Raw genomic sequence first — 19366 nt, forward strand, 5'->3', positions numbered from 1 at the left:
TTGCAAGATAATAGGATTAGGACCACTGAAAAGAAAACAAATACTCAGAATTCTGACTTTATCCTCAGAATTGTGACTTTTTTCAGAATTCTAAAATTTTTTCTCAGAATTTTGACTTTTTGTCAAAAGGTCCGAATTCTTTCTTTTTCTCTCTCTCAGTGGTCCTAATCCTCACCCGGGCATCCATCGACGGTCCACTCAGTCAGAATCAAAAGTCGCAGCTCGGCGTGCAGCAGCGGATGACAGACCCTCCCTCTGACGCGCTCAAACTGCTCTGAGATCAGCCTGTGTTTGTCAGAGCGCAGCGGAGCGCGCGCAGCTCCGGACGCACCTGAGCGGTCCGCGCGAAGCAGTGTGACCACCACGACGGTCTCTCTCTCTCTCTCTCACGCACACACACACACACACACACACACACACACACACCCTCTCGTGGAACATCTGCCACGTCGCCTCCGATGGAGAGAGGGGCCGAACCCCCCCCGGCGGGTCGTCGCTGAAGCGGACTTCCAGATTGATCAATCGCCTTCTGCTGAAAGCGGGACTTTCAGGAAGAGCAGGAAGTCCGGAGAGCTCCGCGTGAAATCTTCGCTACGATGTCCCGCACCGTCTGCGTGGAAAACTTAAAGGCATGCTGCGTGGCGAGGGACGCGTTCGTGCAAGCAAGCCGGAGCAGATGGACTCCCGCCCCGCAGCACACCTGGTGAGTCTTGTTGGCTTAGACCCAGCAGAACTGTCGAAAGAGTTTGGAATCATAAGATAGTCTATATTTGAATATATAGTTATTCGTAATATGATAAAAAGTTCCCAGAGGTGCCGCTCTTTGTAACAGCCATCTTCCTCTCTGTTGTGTCCGTCTGTCCATTTACTGCTTTGTCAAAATTTATTACATTGTTTCTCTTCTTTTTGTTTTGCCGTGTATGTTCCAGTAGCGCAGAGGTTTGCAATCCGCGGCTCTTGTTAGTCTAAAACAATAAACAGTTTTTTAATGAATAGAAATTCCATTACAGAATAACTCTTAACATTTTTTGGTCGAGTTTTCTCGTCAATAGGTTGGAAACTGCGCGCGTTTCACAAATTTCCTGAAATGTGTACATGCCATAAATAATAGAAAAAAAATGCTAAAGTTTTCTATTTTGCTTTGTTTTCAAACCTAAAATTGAGAAAGAAATAATATTGTGCTTCTTTTAATAAAAAAGACAACAAATTCTCCATTTCAAAAATTATAATCAAAAATTATAAGTTGGCTTTTGTTCAAAACATTTTCAGCTCTGCATGAGTTTTATTTAGCTGAACTAGAGGCAGAAATGGGCAGAGTTGAGTTTTGAGTCCGTAAGGTTTTTAACTCTCCCCCCAAAAATGGTTGAAGTATTTAATGGCTGTTGGTAAGACAACCAAAGAGGGAAGAAAAGAACTAAACTATTAATATTTGAGAAAAAAAAACCTACTGAATAATATTCACTTTGGGTTTAATTCTACATCAAACATGATTTGAAAACACGACAAACCTCAATCAGATTCAATTCATGACACTGTATGACTTGCTGTCTGTATCGATCTGAAATAGAACGCTTCTATTAATAGATGATTTTCCAGGCTTTCAAATCCAAGACAAAGTTTTATTCTTTATTCTTTTATGGTTTATAGAAGTTTCAGCAACGACCAGGCAGTGAACTGACAAAAAAAAACTTGAACAAATATGTGGCCAAATGCTTAGATTAATATCCAGAATAAAACATAAAAAAATGTGGAATTAAGTGAGGAAACGGCACAGACAGATATGAACAGCATAAAGACATTAAAAAGCTGACATTCTGAACCAATACAATCACTATGAACATAAGTCAAATAGACAAAGATGAAACATGGACTTCTTGTCCATTCAGCAACTCGATGGAGAAAATAACAAATATTAAAAGCATTAGAAATGCAAATCAATCAAAGAACCTTAAGTCTGATGAACAGATACTGAAAGTGAACTGCAAGGAAACATTTAAATAAATATAACATATTATATTGAAAATATTGTCTTTTGGACTAGTTGCTGGACAGAGTGTGAATGTTGCACACTGCTGCCTGCTTAGCAACTTTGTTGCTCGTTTAGTGAGTATTTGGAAGCCTTTAGCGGAAGGAGACAAGGAACATATCTGGTTTGTCTTCCTGCATTTTTGGAGACTCACAATGCATCTCTGTAGTCTTGGTCTGTTTAGATTTCAAATGTTTAGTTTTACTACTGCATATTGTGAGTTCTGTAGGGTTTAAAAATCTAAAGGAGGCTTCAGAAATCCTAAGAGCCCAAGCGTGAACAAATGTACGCTTGAATTCGGATATGGTTTTAAACATAAAGAGCTTTCTAAAACTCTCCTCTGTAACGCTATCTATCACTCCTACATTACCGTACAATTAAGTCCGTCCTCCTCCATTTCTGACACTAAACAGGCATTTTATCCGGTCCATTTCCTCCTCCTGCCTGGCTCCCTCTCTGCTCTGATTGACACGTAGCGTCAGAGTCGGAGCGCAGGTTTAATTTTCAATTACGGATTGTCATAGAGCTCAGGAAACTTCAGAAGAGCCCTAATGATGTGAGGCGTTGAGAGAGACAGAGGGTGAAGTTAAGAAAGTCTTTCCCTCGGGGGAGTGGGCTGACTTTGTGTGGAAGCTGTTACTCTAAAAAGTTCACAATGAGTTTATGGTGGAACTGCTAAAATAGGAAGTTAGGGAAGTCGAGTGAGTTTATTTCTAAATGTTGCATTTTTCCACAGTGTCACATTACCGAACGGAAGCCACGGTGTGACGAAAGTGGGACTGAAACAATTGATCGTGATGAATCGATTAGTGAATTAATCAGCAATTAATTTAGTCGCATGTGAATTAACTGGAGCATACAATCATTAAGCTAGAACTGTGCAAATAATTTTACATTTTACATGATGAAAAATCTTCTTTTTATGTAAATATGTTGCCCAAAACTCATCAAGTTGCCTTATTTTAGCTCCACCTGGTTCAAATTATGTTAAAAGGAAAAAAAAGCTCCTATTAAGCACTTTTTGCAATTCAGTTATTAATAGTCAGCATATCTTCCCTACCCCACTGATGCTCAGTTAAGCAGAAAGGGCTGAGTTTTTCACATGTTGATGTCAGAAGGATTTTTTTTAAACTCCAGATTCATCCTGCAGTACAAATGACCAAGCCCTCACTAAATTGATGCTGTGTTACTGCATTTTAAGCAATAAAATGCTTATTTCTTTATTTAAGAAAGGAATTGAATAATTGATTTCCATCTTTTAATGTATTTCTAATATTATATAAAAAAATCTTAAGTGGTTAAATGAAAAGAATCTGCAGAACGTGGGAGATTTTTTTCATCCGATTAATCGGGTAAGGTGCCCTTGTCCTTAAAGAAAGGAGAAACGCAGCGGTCAATTTAGAATCAGAAACTTTTAATTTGACCAGCCCTTACTGGGCACTGGTGGGTCAGAAACTCAAACATCAAACCCCGTCCCCATCTTTAGTGCTATCAGAGAGCGCTAACAGCAACACTCTTCAGTGTGGTCATGGTTACTGAGGAAAGATTACCCCAGATTGGCTTTCAGTATTACTGAAAATATTTCTTACACATAAAATATGTAAAATGATATTTAAATGCTTCATGCTGCAGGAGATAACAGGCAGGTTGAACTGTTACCGCAAAAATAATTGTTTCACTTGTTAGTAGAATATGCAGAAAAATATGGGGCTGTAGGTTAGGATCTACATTCTCTAGTGATTATACATAGACACTTCTGTTTACAGTTAGGAATGCTAACTATGCTAATTTTTAAAGTGTCACTGTAATGATTTGTGTCTTTTTATTCAGAACATTAAAATGTAGTCTTGGAATTCTGAGTCTTTCTGTTCTGTCACACACAGTGTGACGTCGCCTCTGCTCCTACTGACCCCAAAGCCAGCAAAGCTACAATCTATTTTGAATTCTTTTATTGACAAATCTTAAAGAGAATTGGCTATAATCAATATTGGCAGAGCAGGGGGTTGCAAAAATCGTAAATCTGAAATTGATAAAAACAAAAACATCTTGATTGGTGCCTCTCTAAAACGACCTGGGAAACAAGAAGGGAATGAAAAACACAAACAGGTCGGTGAGATGATCAGCAGCAGGACTGAGACAGACAGCCTTGGATGCAAACACGCCTGCAGAGAGAGAGTCAGACACAGAGATCACAAGGGAGCTGCCATAAAGTGAAGGACATATACAGTGGCATAAATGCACTGGAAAGAAAAAAAAGATAGAAGCAAATGGCTCAGTTCATGCAGAGTTGTTTTCCAGGAGCCTTGGCCTGAAGGAAAAGTTTAACATTGCACATTTTGTCTCAGATTAGAAGAAGTCAAAGCAGAAAGAGGGCTGGAGATGCATACAACGCAGGAATAATAGAGCATACAGTGCAAAATGCCTCTAAAGCCGCTCAAAACATGAAGTATCACCTTTACTCATGACTCAGCAGCATGATGCTGTTATTAAAAACCTGAGTGTGCAGGTTATATGCAGAAACTTGCCTATGCATTATTTTATTTTTTTACTAACCTAGTTCATTTGTGACAATATCAGGACAGTTTTATCCTTTATGTCAGCATAAACCGGAAAACTCTGAAATCAGATCGAGTGGATTTAGTGCTGCTTGAAACTTTGCAAACCCGTTAGAGGGAACATTGGAGGTTTCCAATCGTCTAATTTATGTAATCAGAATGATGGAAAAATAAATAATAGCACTGTTCACACATGCAGTAGCATGAAGTGAAAAGATAAAAGCGATTAGCAACAAACAAAATATCAAAAAATACTTACGGTAAAGCTACATCAATGTTCCGACTAGCTGAGTGAATGAGCAAGTTGACGATTCCAGTGCAGATAAACTGACTGATTTCCTCCATGGTGTGTTTCTACCACTAAACCTCACTGGCATTGGAGACACAAAATATTATAGTGGATATGCAAAAAACATTGTTCTTTTATTATTTCTGATTTTGGTATAGATTTGAGTAAATGTTACTTGAGGAGAGCCATGTGAGAGAGAGCGAGAAAGAGAGAGAGAGGAATCACTTTAGCTTAATTTTTCAGAAATGACCAAAAACACTGCCAGCGTTTGCAAACAAGAATGACAAGAATGAACAAACTAATCCAGGATACAAAAAAAACTGTAAAATAACTGCATTTCAACTTGGAAAGACTAACACACAGAGAAAGTAGTTATTAAAAAGTTTATTTGAATTTGACAAATAAAACTGTCTGGTGCTCGAACCCTGCCAGATAGAAGGAGGCGTGCAATGAGGTGACAGACGGTCCTTGTTATTTCCATTCTGAGCAACTTTTTTTTAATAGTATTATAAAGAAAAAATAACCAACGGTATAATAGTGAACTTTCCAATTAAATGGCTTTGTTGAACATGGTTCTGCTGTTGGCCAGCTTGGATGAAATGACTTGTCTTGAGGTTCAGAAAACACAGAGATCTGCTGTGAATACATAATAAGAGGATATCTTGCAATCTGGATACTTGAAATACTGGCAATGTTGCCATTTGAGTTTAAAGTCTGGTGGATTTCAGTTCAGCCAACATGTTGATACAACCGCTGGCAGCCCAACCTGTCTCCAGTCTCGCAATTAAGAATCCATCCTGAGACACTCGCTTGCTGGATTGAAAATGTTCCCAACAGTGTCTTACCGTTACAGTTGATCAGACTGATGTTGCGTTGCATCCTGGGTGATACCAGGCACGGCTTTCTTCCTTCTTTTCTCAACTTTGTGCTCCTTTTTGATGGCAGCAGATGACAGCTCCTCTCCCCCTCTGTCGGCTATGTTTTGCTTTCATTGGAGGAAGCAGAAGAAAAAGCAGGTAAACAACACGGGAGAGTCATTGTGCTTGTTGCAGCAACATGAGGAGGAAACATTGGCAAATAGCCAGAGGCACACAGTGGGCTGGATTGTTCAGCAGGCACAGTTCTGCTGTCACACACTTTATTTTTGGTGTTAGAAGATAGAAGTCAAACGGCTCTAGTCCAAGTGAGGTCATGAGTCGGATTGAGTGTAAAGTCGATTAATCTCCATTCCAAGTCATGTGACTCGAGTCCAAACTTCTCTAGTTTGTTTGCCTAGAAAGTCCGGTTTGTTTGGGGAAGTGTGAATTCATAATCAAACTTTGATGCGAACCAAAAAGTGAACTCTGGTACGCTTAAAAACATAGCTCTTGGTTCTGTTGAAGTGAACTCTGGTGTGGTGTGAATTCATATGTGGATGCTCTGCGACCTGTAGCACAGGGAATTCTGGGTAAATACAACCAAAACAAACGTGAGAGTCTAGTGCTAGTAGTAGAAGTGGCTAGTGGTCCTTTACCAAAGACAAAATAGAAATCCTATAACTGAAATCTGACGCTACACCCATTTTTGCTGACATTCCGTTGCATTCATGTCTTCTTCAGAGGTTTTTGTGTCATTTCTTTCAGTGGTTCTTGGGGCAGCGCCCCCACAGGCGAGGAGATAAACAACTTTGTCAAAGGTTTCGGTGTGTTTGACACAGAGCAGTGTGAAAGTGAGCGGCACCAGCTGAAAATATAATGGATGTTGCAATTTTGGTCCCCAATCAAGCCGAGTCTACTTTACAATCAGGTGTGAAGACGCCGTAAGAGAAGAGAAACTGCACATCAGCCTTGGAACTCGTCCCATAAAACTTCCCTGGCCTTACAGCTCCTCTGTGGAAGTAACCACACGTATTACTGAAACTCCTCACCCTCTCCAGGCTCTTTGTTCCTGCAGAAAGCCGTCCCACTCGGACACATTGCTGGACAAGCTCCAAGTCTTCGTTCTGTTCAACGGCTCCACTCTGCACAGAAGTGCTGCCGCATTGTTAGGCTTTCAGAGTCCATTAATAACGAGCATTGGGTTAAAGACCGTCAACCCATTTGGCGCATTTATAATTTATACAAGAAAAGCCGGCTGTGCTGCTTTTCCATTTCCAGCTACGAACATTGGACGTCAAATCAATAATCGAGCTACTTTCTGAACATTACCATCAGCCTCTGTGACTCATTATGAAACGGCGAGCCTCTGTCATTTCCCAATGCGGATAAGCCGTACATATTAAGAATCATTATTCTGTGAAACATACTCTGTTAATTCATACTATGACATTTTCAATCTTTCTAGATTACAAGACACATTTCTATTGTCTCATTTCCTGCCATGGTTTTGAAGGCAAAGGACTTAAATGCCCTAATATATGTGGAGTGGAGTATGAATAAAAAGGAACGGCCTGAAGTGACCAGTCAGAAAGGTAATGGTTCAGTGTCATTTAAGCTCTCGTTGTATGAGTCCTTCAGGCCTCTTGCAGAGATGAAGATGGAGTGGATGTGGGAGGGCATCAGTGGTTTGCAGATTGCTGATTTATGCAAAGAGTCATGCAAATTTGGTTTGCATGAGCAACTGGTGGCAAAAGAACAATCCTGCATTTAAAGTGTCCCCTGAGCTGCAGGTACAGGGTCATGTATAATAAAGTAGAGAAAAAGAGGGAAACTTTGGGTTTTATATTCTATCTGACTCTGTCGCCACATAGTTCCGCATAAACCAAACACACAAGTCAATTGGAAATGTAAAAAACAATGAGTAGCTATGTAACTTATAGGCAGCTTGTGCAAATTTCTATAATCAGAAGCAGTTTGCATGTTGAAAAGACACATCCTGAGATTTTCTGACATAAAAGAATTACAGTAAATTTAAAACTTTGACTAAGTAATTATGTATTATTGGAAGACATTCTAAACAATACCTAAACAGCAACTGTAAAGTTTTACAAAAGGCAAACATAAAAAGTACAATTTTGCACTTCAGTTGTTTTGTCCTAATTAAAGCATCCAAAATTTGTTGACCATTTTTCCATGACTTGTCATTTTGTTGTCTTTGTTGTTGGTGTGTAAACCAGTAAAGACAGGCAGCGCTTACAGAGTTTCAGTGGATAATAAAAAGACGTATGACCTCAGTCTCTACGCCTCAAAAACACAAAATCTCACCCTTTAGTTTTGGTCTAGTTTCTGGTGCTAATGTCTTAGTACACATGAAATAAGACAACCAGACATTTAAAAATGTCTGGTTGTTGGTATCATCAAGTGACTGGTGTTTATCAGTTTGATGAAATGGTGAAGAAAAATACAAGACAATTATAAATGGAACTGGTTCATTTTTGGGGGGGGGAGGAAAGCTGTCAGACAGTTACATACAAATTAAAAAACTTCTAAACACACTAAATAAATGGAAAATAAATAAATGGAAAACTTATGAAAATAATGTTTAGTACATCATGGGAAATATCTTATTTTAAGATAAATCACAATCACACCACATGGCATTTTTTAAGACCACACCCACACATATTCATAGAAAACTTCTGAAAAGGTCTCATTTTAATTTTAAATTATGATTTTTGTTTGCACAACATTTCAAATGTTTTAATAATTACAATGGATATACATATTTTACAATTTTTTTAATTTAGCCTGGCTGAAATCCTTATATGTCAATGACCCTTTCCCCATGTTATAAGTAGTGAAATAATCTACCAATTCAAGTAGTACTTTTTAAAAATCCATATTAAGGAATTATTTACTAAAAAAAAAAAACTGTTTAAAAAATGTATACTCTGTTATTGTTGTTTGTCCTCTTTGCTTATCAAATTGGTTATTTTGTAGATCCATACCTGTCCGCATTGTTTGTTTTGAATGCACTAAGTGGTAAATGTAAAAAAGGCGAGTAAATACACAAAGACAGATAAAAAAAAATCATTACTCATTTTTCACAACAAAGCTTTCTCGTTTCAAGTTTCATGGTTGATTGAAAACAAAAAATCTAAATCTGTGATTCATTTTGGATCTAACTGTAGATAAAACATAATCTTTCTATAAACACTCTAAGTCATTTTAAAAAACAGACATTCCCATGACCTAACAAGCCCTCCATGACTCTTCATTTCTCTGTTTTGGGTTGGATTCAGTTTATTCCCCCCCCCAGGGCTGCGCGTCATGCTCAATAAGCCACTCTTGTCAGAAGCACTTTGCAGACTTGCTGTAAAGGTGGCGCTCTCTGACCCTCTGACCCTCTGCCCCGGAGCAAAACGAGCCGTTTCCAAACTATCGGCCTCATGACAGAGGAACAAACTCGCAATATGTGCGTGGAAAACACTTTAACATTTCTCAATTAAAGCACTGAAAATAGACTTTAAAAATAAAATCTGCCTTTCTTACAAATGTTTTGGAAGATCAAAAGTAATTTTCCACCCAGAAAGACAAAGAACTCATTGTGTGTGTCCATGAAAAAAATAGTCTTGGCACTCTCTTTAAATATATATTGGGCCAAAATCATTTTGAAGAGCTTGTTTGTGATTTTGTGCAGTTAATTCTTCTATTTTTTACTCCTCCCCCGCACCCCCAAGTTCCTTTTGTGCCTAAAACTCTTTTTACGACTTGAAACAAAATTCCCATCCTTTTTTTTTCCAGGTATTAGATAAGGATATGGCTCCCAGATCTACGTGTCATTATAAACGTACATTGTTTATACCTTGTGAAATGCCTACGTCATTTCAGAAAAACCGCATCTACACAAGTTACTGTTAATCACAGAAAAAAGTCAGCATCAAATCATAGATTGTGCATCAGTGTAATTCTAAAAAATGCATATAACCCTGCTGCACAAGATTAAACATTGAGCATCCAGTGTTCAAGCATTATTTGTTAAATGCGGCAGCAGAGGCTCTTTTGTTTTCACATTCGCCTCGGTGTGCGGCGGCGAGGTCGATGCGATGAAGTGCATTTCCTGCGGTATGTTCAACAGAACAGGCCGTCGATGCGGTAAAATGGAAAAGCAACAAATTTAATTAAAGCCGAGTGAGTTCAAAGCGCAGCATGGCGTCCGCATGCTGCGCTTTGAGGCGTTGTTGCAATTTAAGCACAGGAAACATGCTCTTTTTGGATGTAAAAAGAAAAGTCATCATGTCGTCTTAAAACAAAACTTTGCTCTTCTTTTTTTCTGTCGAGAAAGAAACATAGTCCGATTACTCACTTTCCTGTCACAGCATTGGGGGGGAAAGTCAGACATTCAGAGTCTGAAATATACATGTCAGCTGATGAGTCAGACTATGTCTTACATAAGTTAAGATCAAATGGCTTTTCAAAATAGCACAGGTTGGTCCAACTTAAAAAAAAAAAGCTTTTCAAGGTCTCACATCAAGAAACACAATAAGAGGCAATGTGTCATTGTTGAATGAACACAAATCAGGCAAAAAAAAAAAAAGAGTATAAAAAACTAAGTACAACCCATTAATCAGGAGCTTATGGAATGGCTGCAACAATAAAAGCACAAATCATCACTCTACCATCGTATGATCGTGTTTGGCGGTTAGTGATGAATGTTTGCGCTGACATTATGGGTTTTAATTTGCTGTGGGTTGTGGGTAAACATGTCTGCTTCCAGCTCATCGATCCAATTTTTATTGATGAACATTGAGTTAACATGCTAACTGGATTTTTTTTTTACAGTAAGTTATGACATGAATATACAGGAGGGCTGCACAGTGGCACAGTTGGTAGCACTGTTGCCTTGCAGCAAGAAGGTCCTGGGTTCGATTCCCGGCCCGGGGATTTTCTGCATGGAGTTTGCATGTTCTCCCTGTGCATGCGTGGGTTCTCTCCGGCTTCCTCCCACAGTCCAAAAACATGACTGTTAGGTTAATTGGTCTATCTAAAATTCTCCCTAGGTGTGAGTGTGTGTGTGAATGGTTGTTTGTCTCTGTGTTGCCCTGCGACAGACTGGCAACCTGTCCAGGGTGACCCTGCCTCTTGCCCAGAACGTAGCTGGAGATAGACACCGGCAACCCTCCCGATCCCATTAGGGACAAGGGTGAACAGAAAACGGATGGATGGATGAATATACAGTCTTACCTTGGCTCTCATGTCTGTTCACTTCACTCCTCTGATGAAGACGAACCATGGAGCTTTTCAATATCATTAATATTGTTATTATTGAAAGTTGTGTTGAATTTGCTTGGATTTTCATTCCTGTGAAAGCTGGCAGTGTTTTTTCTCTTTTCACCATAAAATGATGAACGTCAAACAGATTGGAAAAGATCTGATAACCATTTGCACATTAATAGACGGCAGCAATGTGTGTGTTTATGTACATTTGAAGTCAGATTTGAATAATTTGAGAACCTGATACAAAGAACAAATCATTTTTATTACCTCCTCATATGTAAACTCAATTAGAAAAAAGGCTGTATTTTGTTCGTACCAATGGTGTATTTTAAAGCTTTAAATATGGTAACGTTCCAATCCTTTGTTAGTTAACATTTTAATTTTTAAGTCTATGAATCTTCTTTCAGTCTGGTTGTAAAACTCTTTGTCAGACAAAAAAACACAAAGAATGATATGGTTTTAGCTTCATGTTCTGCCATTCTTTGTGATTTTGACCTCATGGTTGCTTTTTATACTGTAGACCACAGTATTCTGATTGCCCATCTGAGGCAATGTGGATATTCTAAGCTTGTCAACAGGGCAATTCAGATCTTAACGCTTTAAGAGAAGCTTTAACCCTCTCATGGTCTTAGCACGACGCTCAGGAGGAGCGCATCAGACATCACGGTCGGACATTGGGGAAGTGATATGGATGTCCTATCAGACCATCAAACCGCAAACACACACACACACACACAGCCCCCCCCCATAAAAGCGCACTCTGGGTCAGTGCCACCCCGTCGGTTAAGACCATGCTTTGTTGCTTTCCTTACTTCTGTATCCTTTTTTGCCCTTATCTCTGGTGGAGTTCCCCAGGGTTCCATTCTTGGACCGGTGATGCTTTAAAGGGTTTAAAGATTAGCAATAGCAAACATTTTCAGGGATTTTCATAAAATTTTTTTAAAATAAGTTTGTTTAAAGAAAACTATTTACTTTGTTTTGTTTTATTATTATTATTTCACAGATGCGATCTTTGTTGCTGAATGGGTGACGAGCTTCCAGTCGCTTCATACACTCGACGCATTGTGCAGGACAGGTTCCCCCAGCCGGGTCGCAGTGATGTACCAGGAGGTGGCCTTCTTGGCAGGCAACACTGACCACCAGTTCACCCCTTTCCGCTTTAACCGTGTGGAAAATCCACAGGAAGTCACATCCAAGAAGGGCTTGTTCTACAAGAGAGCCCAGGTTCTGCTCCAGCCTCAGCCGAACCAGCAGGACAGAGACGAGGCGGGCGTGGCCGACAGAGCGGCCATTATCAACGTCGGGGGGATCAAGTATCACATCCCCTGGTCCACGCTGGATGAGTTCCCGCTGACCCGACTGGGCAAGCTGCGCAGCTGCAGCAACGAGGCCGAGATCATGGACGTGTGCGACGACTACGACGTCAGCCGCAACGAGTACTTTTTCGACCGGAACCCGTCTGCCTTCCGCATCATAGTGACCTTCCTGGCGGCAGGGAAGCTGAGGCTGCTGAGGGAGATGTGCGCCCTTTCCTTCCAGGAGGAGCTGCTCTACTGGGGCCTGGAGGATGACAACCTGGAGTGGTGCTGCCTCCGCAAGCTGCGCCTCAGGCAGGAGGAGTACAAGGAGCTGCAAAGGCTGGAGGAGGAGGAGGCCGAGCTCACCTCCCCGCAGTCCTGCGAGGAGAGCCAGCTGCCTCCGGGCGGGCCGGAGGAGACCCTCTCGGGGGGCTGCATGCGGAGGCTCAGGGACATGGTGGAGAACCCGCACTCGGGCCTTCCTGGCAAGATCTTTGCTTGCCTGTCTGTGCTGTTTGTAGCCATCACCGCGGTGACGCTGTGCGTTAGCACCATGCCGGACCTCAGAGAGGAGGAGGAGAGGGTGAGTTCATGTCCACACGATTTTTTTCCACAGATTCTAGTTCTAAATTAATTTAGCACCTGTGAGACACAACAAGAAAAGAACTGGTTCCCTATAGATTTATTCAGACTTAGATCGATGACGTTAAACACAGAGCAAGTCCTGGAAGAAATATGTTGGAGGCTGCAAATGATTAGAGACTAGGGCAGAGGTTCAGCCATAAACCTATAGAACCACGATTTAAGTGGTGACCCAGCCAAAGTTCAGACCTGAATCCAACTGAGAACCTGTTCAAAATGGATGTTCAGAGATGCTACCTGTCTCTGATAGGATAGGTGCAAATGTCTTTGAGTGCATTCACACTAACCCTGTTTAGTCTGCTTTCATCAAACTCCTGTTGATTTGATCTAAAAGTCTGGTTCATTTGAGGGAGTGTGAACATGCAATTTAACTCTGATGCAAAACAAAAAGTTAACTGGTCCGCCTACAAACATAGGTCTCAGTTTGGTTAAAGCGAACTCCGATGCAGTTTGATTGAATATGTGAACGCAAAGTCGGTCTGCAGGAAAAAAGGGCTATAGCGTAGGGCATTCTGGGTAAATCCGACCTAACCAAAGGCTTGTCTAATTCTAGCAGGAGAAATGGCTCGTAATCTTTTACCAAAGACAAAAGAGGAAATCCTACTACCGCTAAAATCTGATTCTACTCCATTTTTGTTAACATTTTCCTGAAGAAACATCTGAAGCGTTTTCTTCAGATGTTTCTGTTATTTCCTTCAGTGGTTTGTGGCGCCACCACAGGCGAGGAGGGGAGCAGGTTTTTTAAAGTGTTTGCTTCGTTTGACAGAGTTCAGTGTGAAAGTGAATCACAGCAACTGAGACATAAAAAAGATTTGCTTCTGGAATTACAACAAAAGTTGACTCATATAGAAACAACTAGTAATCATACTTTTCATATTTTCAGAACTGTTTTGAAAACCATTTCTCTTCATTTCACTTCACCAATATTCTTTGTTTTGTGTCGGCGTATCACACCAAATCCAATTTGAATACTTTTAAGACTGTGGTCGTGGTGTAACAAAATAAGCAAGACTTCAAAGTATAATTACTTTTATGAGGCACTCTATGCCACTGAAGTTTTCCTCAGAAGATTTAAGCTTCTTTTACGCTTCCTATGCATACAGTTATTTAAAATAACTTTCTTTTTCCCCCAGCCCTTGGCGTTCCAACACAACCTGAGATTTCTCAAATAGAAATTAGATTAGAGCACATTGATTTTCTAATTTCAGTGAAGTATGGAAGCAGACAGTAATCCCATTTTGTGGATACTCATATTATTTTTTGTGCATAAAAAACAGTATTGCGTCTTATAAATGGCCTCACTTGTGTATTTGAAGAGTTAAATACAAAACAGACGTTCAGAGGGAACACCATGATGGCCTTTAAACAGCTCACAGAGGGGACAGGGAATCCGTTCTCAGGCCTCCTTCTGTTTTTTATTTCTTTCTCATCGCCTTTGGGCTGTGTGTGCAGTGGAGCATCTACAGCAGGCATTCAGAATATGTTGATGCAGCGGCCCACATACAAAGACTTTCCGGGCTTTATTGTAAATCACTGTGAAATAAACCAAGGCGACGGCTCAGGAACAACAGGCCTACTCACCCTTCACTTGAGTGCCAGATTATTGTGCGACACTTCCTCCTGTTTCTGCAGTCTGTCTTCTGCAGCAACACAAATTCCAACTTTTTTTGTTTTTGCTTTTTCCTCCATACATGAGATTGAGGACAGCAAACACCAGCTATGTTTTCCCCACAGCTTTAAACGACGGGTAGAATTGGTTTTGTACGTTGTCTTTGCAAAAAAGCCTCAGATATGTTTCACATACCGCACATTTTACTTGACCTGCTTTCACAAATGAAAATAATAAAAGCTGCGATGAAATACAGAGTGAGCTCATTATAATTATGTAACTGTGTGATTATAAAAATTATAACCATGTAAAAGCTTGTTTATGCAAATCCTCCCAAAAGCAGATGACCACTAAAAATGAAGCTATGAGTAAATATTTCTTAATTAATTGCTTTGGGACTTCCACACTAATCCCCCCATCAAGCTATTACTTCATGTCAATCATGTAAAAACGTGCCTTGGATGAACAATAAGCCACCATTGTTATGTTGTGAATTTTAACCTTTATCATAAATAACCTAATCTCCAGGGATGCCAGAGGACCCAAATTCATCTGTCTATATATTGCCCATATTTGCCCGTTGCTGTGCCAGTTCACTACTTCTAAATTCAGTCCATCCATCTTTAGTGGAAATAATTTATGTTCATAGTTCACTACCCAAACATTCAAAATGAAGTTCTGAGCTCCGACATGCAGTAGTTCTCATTAATTCATCAACTTATGGGTCATGATGTCATTCATTAATTAGCGTGTCAAGGATGTCATTGCGCTGTATCGTCTTTAATTCTCTTCTTTTCTCTTTGCTCACATAAATTGTATGTTGTACGGCCATAGACCCCAAAAAAGCTTCTTTCATTGCAGGCACATGGAGACAGAGTTTGCTCTTACACTAAAAAGCAGTATATGAAGGTTATGTTTGTAATCAAGATCACTTTGACAGCACAATGAGGTTAATGTTCCTCTTAATAACCCTTGAAGGGATTATTAAGACACCAGCAGGGTTTCCCTCAGCGCATTATTATCCTGGCAGGCTGCCAGGTCAGGCATAAAGAGTTTGAAGTCTGGTGTTTTTTGTTATTGTTGTTTATTGCCAAAAATCCATAACCTCTGCCTGTCTACAAGCTAACGCCTTCATCAAATAAAGGGACAAGTCACATATAAAGATAAAGCTAGCTATCATAGATGTTACTACGTCGTAAAAGCAACCCTCTGTGCATGACGTTATATACACAGAAGGTTGGTGTTCAGTGAGACTGATGTGAGCGCATATATCCTGAACAAAGAATAATATATGGCGTCTCCATTTCCATCTCACACACGCTCGCTCGGTGTGCGTTCAGGCAAGCTTTTGATTCTGCGGCTTTGCCAGACTCTTGGTCAGTGAGCCACACCACCAGCCAATCACAGACAGCTCTTTTTCATCCAATCAGACAACTAGACAACCAATCATAACTAGCAAATCAAAATGTTGCGCTAAGCGGCAGACATTACTAAACAAAACAGTAAAACAGACGAAAACTTAAAAATAAAGGAATTTTTTTTACCTTAAGAATGTAGAAACGTATAGTACTTGCAAATTAGCTTTTTTTTAAGCAACACAAAACAACAATTCAAGAACATCTTTATTTATTAAGTGCTTCAAGCACTCATCTTCAGATATGGAATTTACCTTGACGAAAAATGATACACCTTGTTAGTGTACTGAAGTTACAAACCTAGCTTTTACAAGTCAAAAATGCCTGTATTTTCTCAAATGATCAACACCCACCAATTTACCACAGCTATTTACCAATTATAGCTCAAAGTGCTATTGAAAGATGGCAGTGCTACTGCTGGTTCTGGTTTATCCTCTACTTCTGGACCTCTGTTGTTCTGTCTTTCTAACTTTTCCTAGCTGGAAGACTCCGGCTCTAACTGGCAACTTGTTATTGTGTGCTTGTGCTGAACTAGTTTTCTGAATTAGTTTTCTAATGAACCATTCAACTATAGTATATTGTAATGTATTTGTATAGTACACAAAACAACCACAGCCCATCTCTTCATTTCTTATTTATTTTACGACAAAGGTTTTAACAATTCAAATTGCAGAAAGGTCTACTCCCTGTCGAAAGAGTGATCCCATAATCTGTTGGTTCCTCTGTGACGTCTAAGAGGTAATTAGGAAAATGTTTAAAACAATCCTCAGCTGATAATAATCAAAGGTTGGATTCTGCCAGGCTCATGTTTTGTGACGCTCACATCTATCACACTCTGCTCTTTAATTAGGCCTGAAAGTCACAGTAGAGCCACATCCACTTGTTGCCGAGTTTGGCTTTCATCTCGCAGAAAGAGAAGCATTGCAATCTCGGGTTTTTGTTCCAACTAACTAGTTGTGTTGCGGTTGCCCATGACAAGAACAGCAAAAAGACACATTAAAGCTTGGAATGTTTCATTCCTGAGACTTTTCATGTTCCGCCTCGGCCCACAAGGTTTCAGAAAGCCTCAGAGATCTGCCTGCAGGGTGTGCATGTATCACTCTAATTCATCTTTTGATTGGCATCAGTGGACTGGAGTATAATCACAGCAGAGCCCTGCAGTTCCTCCCTCTGTCAAAGTTACGGTTTTCATCAGCGAGCTTGAAGAGTGTTAGCTTCAAAAAAGAGAAATCAATGAAGTCGAGGGAGGAAATAAAAATACAGACAGTGATGAAGATGTTTTCAGTTTTACCTACAACTAAACATTACCTCTCCCAATGTGGCAGCAACAACCAGTGTTGTATAAAGTACTGAATTCTCAGAGTCAAGTAAAAGTATAAGTACCTCTCCAAAATATGACTTTGGTAAAAGTCCAAGTCACTGACTGAAATGTTACTTGAGTTAAAGTCTTAAAGTATCTGAAACTTCTTGTACTTAAGTATGGAAATTACTGTAAAAATGGATGTACTCAAGTAATGTAATGAAAAGTACAAGTAAAAAGTAAAACAAAGCAAATGCAGTTTGAATGACATTTTTTATATTTTGGTAAACTTGTCAAATACACTTAAAATAATGTACACAACCAAGTGCAGGCAAAATTAAACCTGCTAATAGATATACCTGCAGGCATCATTTAGTTAAGAAAATTAGGTGCTTTACCTATAGCACAAGGTTAACTTAACCTGCTTTACAACTGAACCAGCTTCTTAGTATACCTTCCAGGACAGAAAATACAAAGTTTTTGTAAGCCTTAAGTTTTCCCTTCAAGTAAGGTCAGTGCTGAAAATGAGAAAAATAAATAGTACAGAAAATGCGGCCAACATGAAGAAAAAGAGCTGTTACGATTACTCTACTTCACAAATCAGTGAATCAGTCAATCCTACAGTTAGTAGGTGGTGCACACAACTGGTCATTATGCAAAAGAAAAAAAGAATTGGGAGGGAAATGCAGCTTATTGGCATCTGTAAACCTGGTTTTGAACTTGCATGCCTTTCCTATATTCGTTAAATTTAGTCTAAATTGCTATCGCTATGGCTTCTACCCCCCCTTGAACAGAGGAGTCTAGGTAGCCTGCTACAGTCAACATTAGGGCTCAGCTAAATACACCACGTGTGGAACTGAAACAATGCCAAACAAAGTTCATTTATGGTCAACGTTTCACAATACAGTAGTGCCTAGTGACCAAGCTATAGTTACTGAAACAGGAGGATTATATCCATATCATAAGACGTTACCTCGATGTGTTTCTTCAAGTTGGACGGGGAGTTTTTGTAAGATAGAATTTCAACATCTTTGGGCAGGAATAACATAAACTGCATGTGGTACGACGAATCTTTAACACCCACGAAAGAGTATATTGTGTTTAAATAAGGCCATGGGCTCTCATCACCAGCTGGTGGTTCCCCTGGAGCCGTGTCCGACGTAGTTGCAGTCGTTGTGGTCTCCGTCTCCTCCTCCATGTGACTGCTGCTGATTGCGAGACTTGCTTTGTGTTTAATGGGAGAAGCGAAACAGGTGTATCCTATTGGTGGTGATGAACAAGCCCAGGCAAGTAGGCTACGGACTTTGTTCGGTAGCCTACTTGCTACTTGCTAATCAGTAGGTGGGGTCAAAACACTTGCGTTTCTCTCTCGCTTTTTTGTAACGAGTAACTAAACCACACATTGAAAATGTATCGGAGTAAAAGTACGCAATTAAGTTCGGAAATATAGTGAAGTAAAAGTGAAAGTCATCAAAAATTTTCATACTCGAGGAAAGTATGAAGTACTCCAAAATATACTTAAGTAAAGTAGTGAAGTATTTTTACTTCGTTACTATACAACACTGGCAACAACCCCTCCAAAGATAGCAATATTTAATTTGGAAAATTCATATTTCAAATGCAAAGACGGCCAGACGTATTTCACTGAAGTGCCAATTAGCCTCCCAAAGATCGGTGAGAGCTCCAGATCTTCCACTGTGTGAATTATGGCAGCGGGTCATTAGGACTGGAAACTTTAGGTGGAAATCAAACCAAAAAGGAAAGTGTTAGTAGAATAATGAGGTGACCTTCTTTTCACGTATTTGTAGCCGTTAAAGACACCAGAAAATATTGAAATCACAGCCTTTCAAGTCATTAATCGAGTTATGTCACATCTGTTTTAACATCCTTAGGGCTTTCTGTTACATTCCTCCTAGACTTTTGATACATTTTAATATTACTTTCTTAGACTAAAGAAAAAAATAACTGTTTTTTTAGCAAATAAAGAACAAAGCTAGATAGATAAGCACTGAAAAAAAGAAAGTCATAAAGTGATAGTACACTTACACTCACCAACATCTTGTCATTCTTGTTCTTTGTCCTTCTGCTGCCATTAAAG

At 39.8% G+C, this 19366-nt stretch overlaps 1 protein-coding gene across 1 annotated transcript in view; it reads left to right on the top strand.

Moving 5' to 3' along the window:
* The first annotated feature begins 316 nt into the window (after nucleotides 1-316).
* LOC102237751 (potassium voltage-gated channel subfamily G member 2-like) overlaps nucleotides 317-19366 on the top strand; it is a 44484-nt gene continuing 25434 nt past the window's right edge. The window contains exons 1-2 of the mRNA XM_023344414.1: nucleotides 317-703; nucleotides 12008-12885. Of these exons, the coding sequence (XP_023200182.1) occupies nucleotides 12103-12885 (783 nt within the window). The 5' untranslated portion in view covers nucleotides 317-703; nucleotides 12008-12102. The remainder of the gene's footprint in view (nucleotides 704-12007; nucleotides 12886-19366) is intronic.

This window comes from Xiphophorus maculatus, chromosome 13 (assembly GCF_002775205.1).
Source record: "Xiphophorus maculatus strain JP 163 A chromosome 13, X_maculatus-5.0-male, whole genome shotgun sequence".
Lineage (NCBI taxonomy): Eukaryota > Metazoa > Chordata > Actinopteri > Cyprinodontiformes > Poeciliidae > Xiphophorus > Xiphophorus maculatus.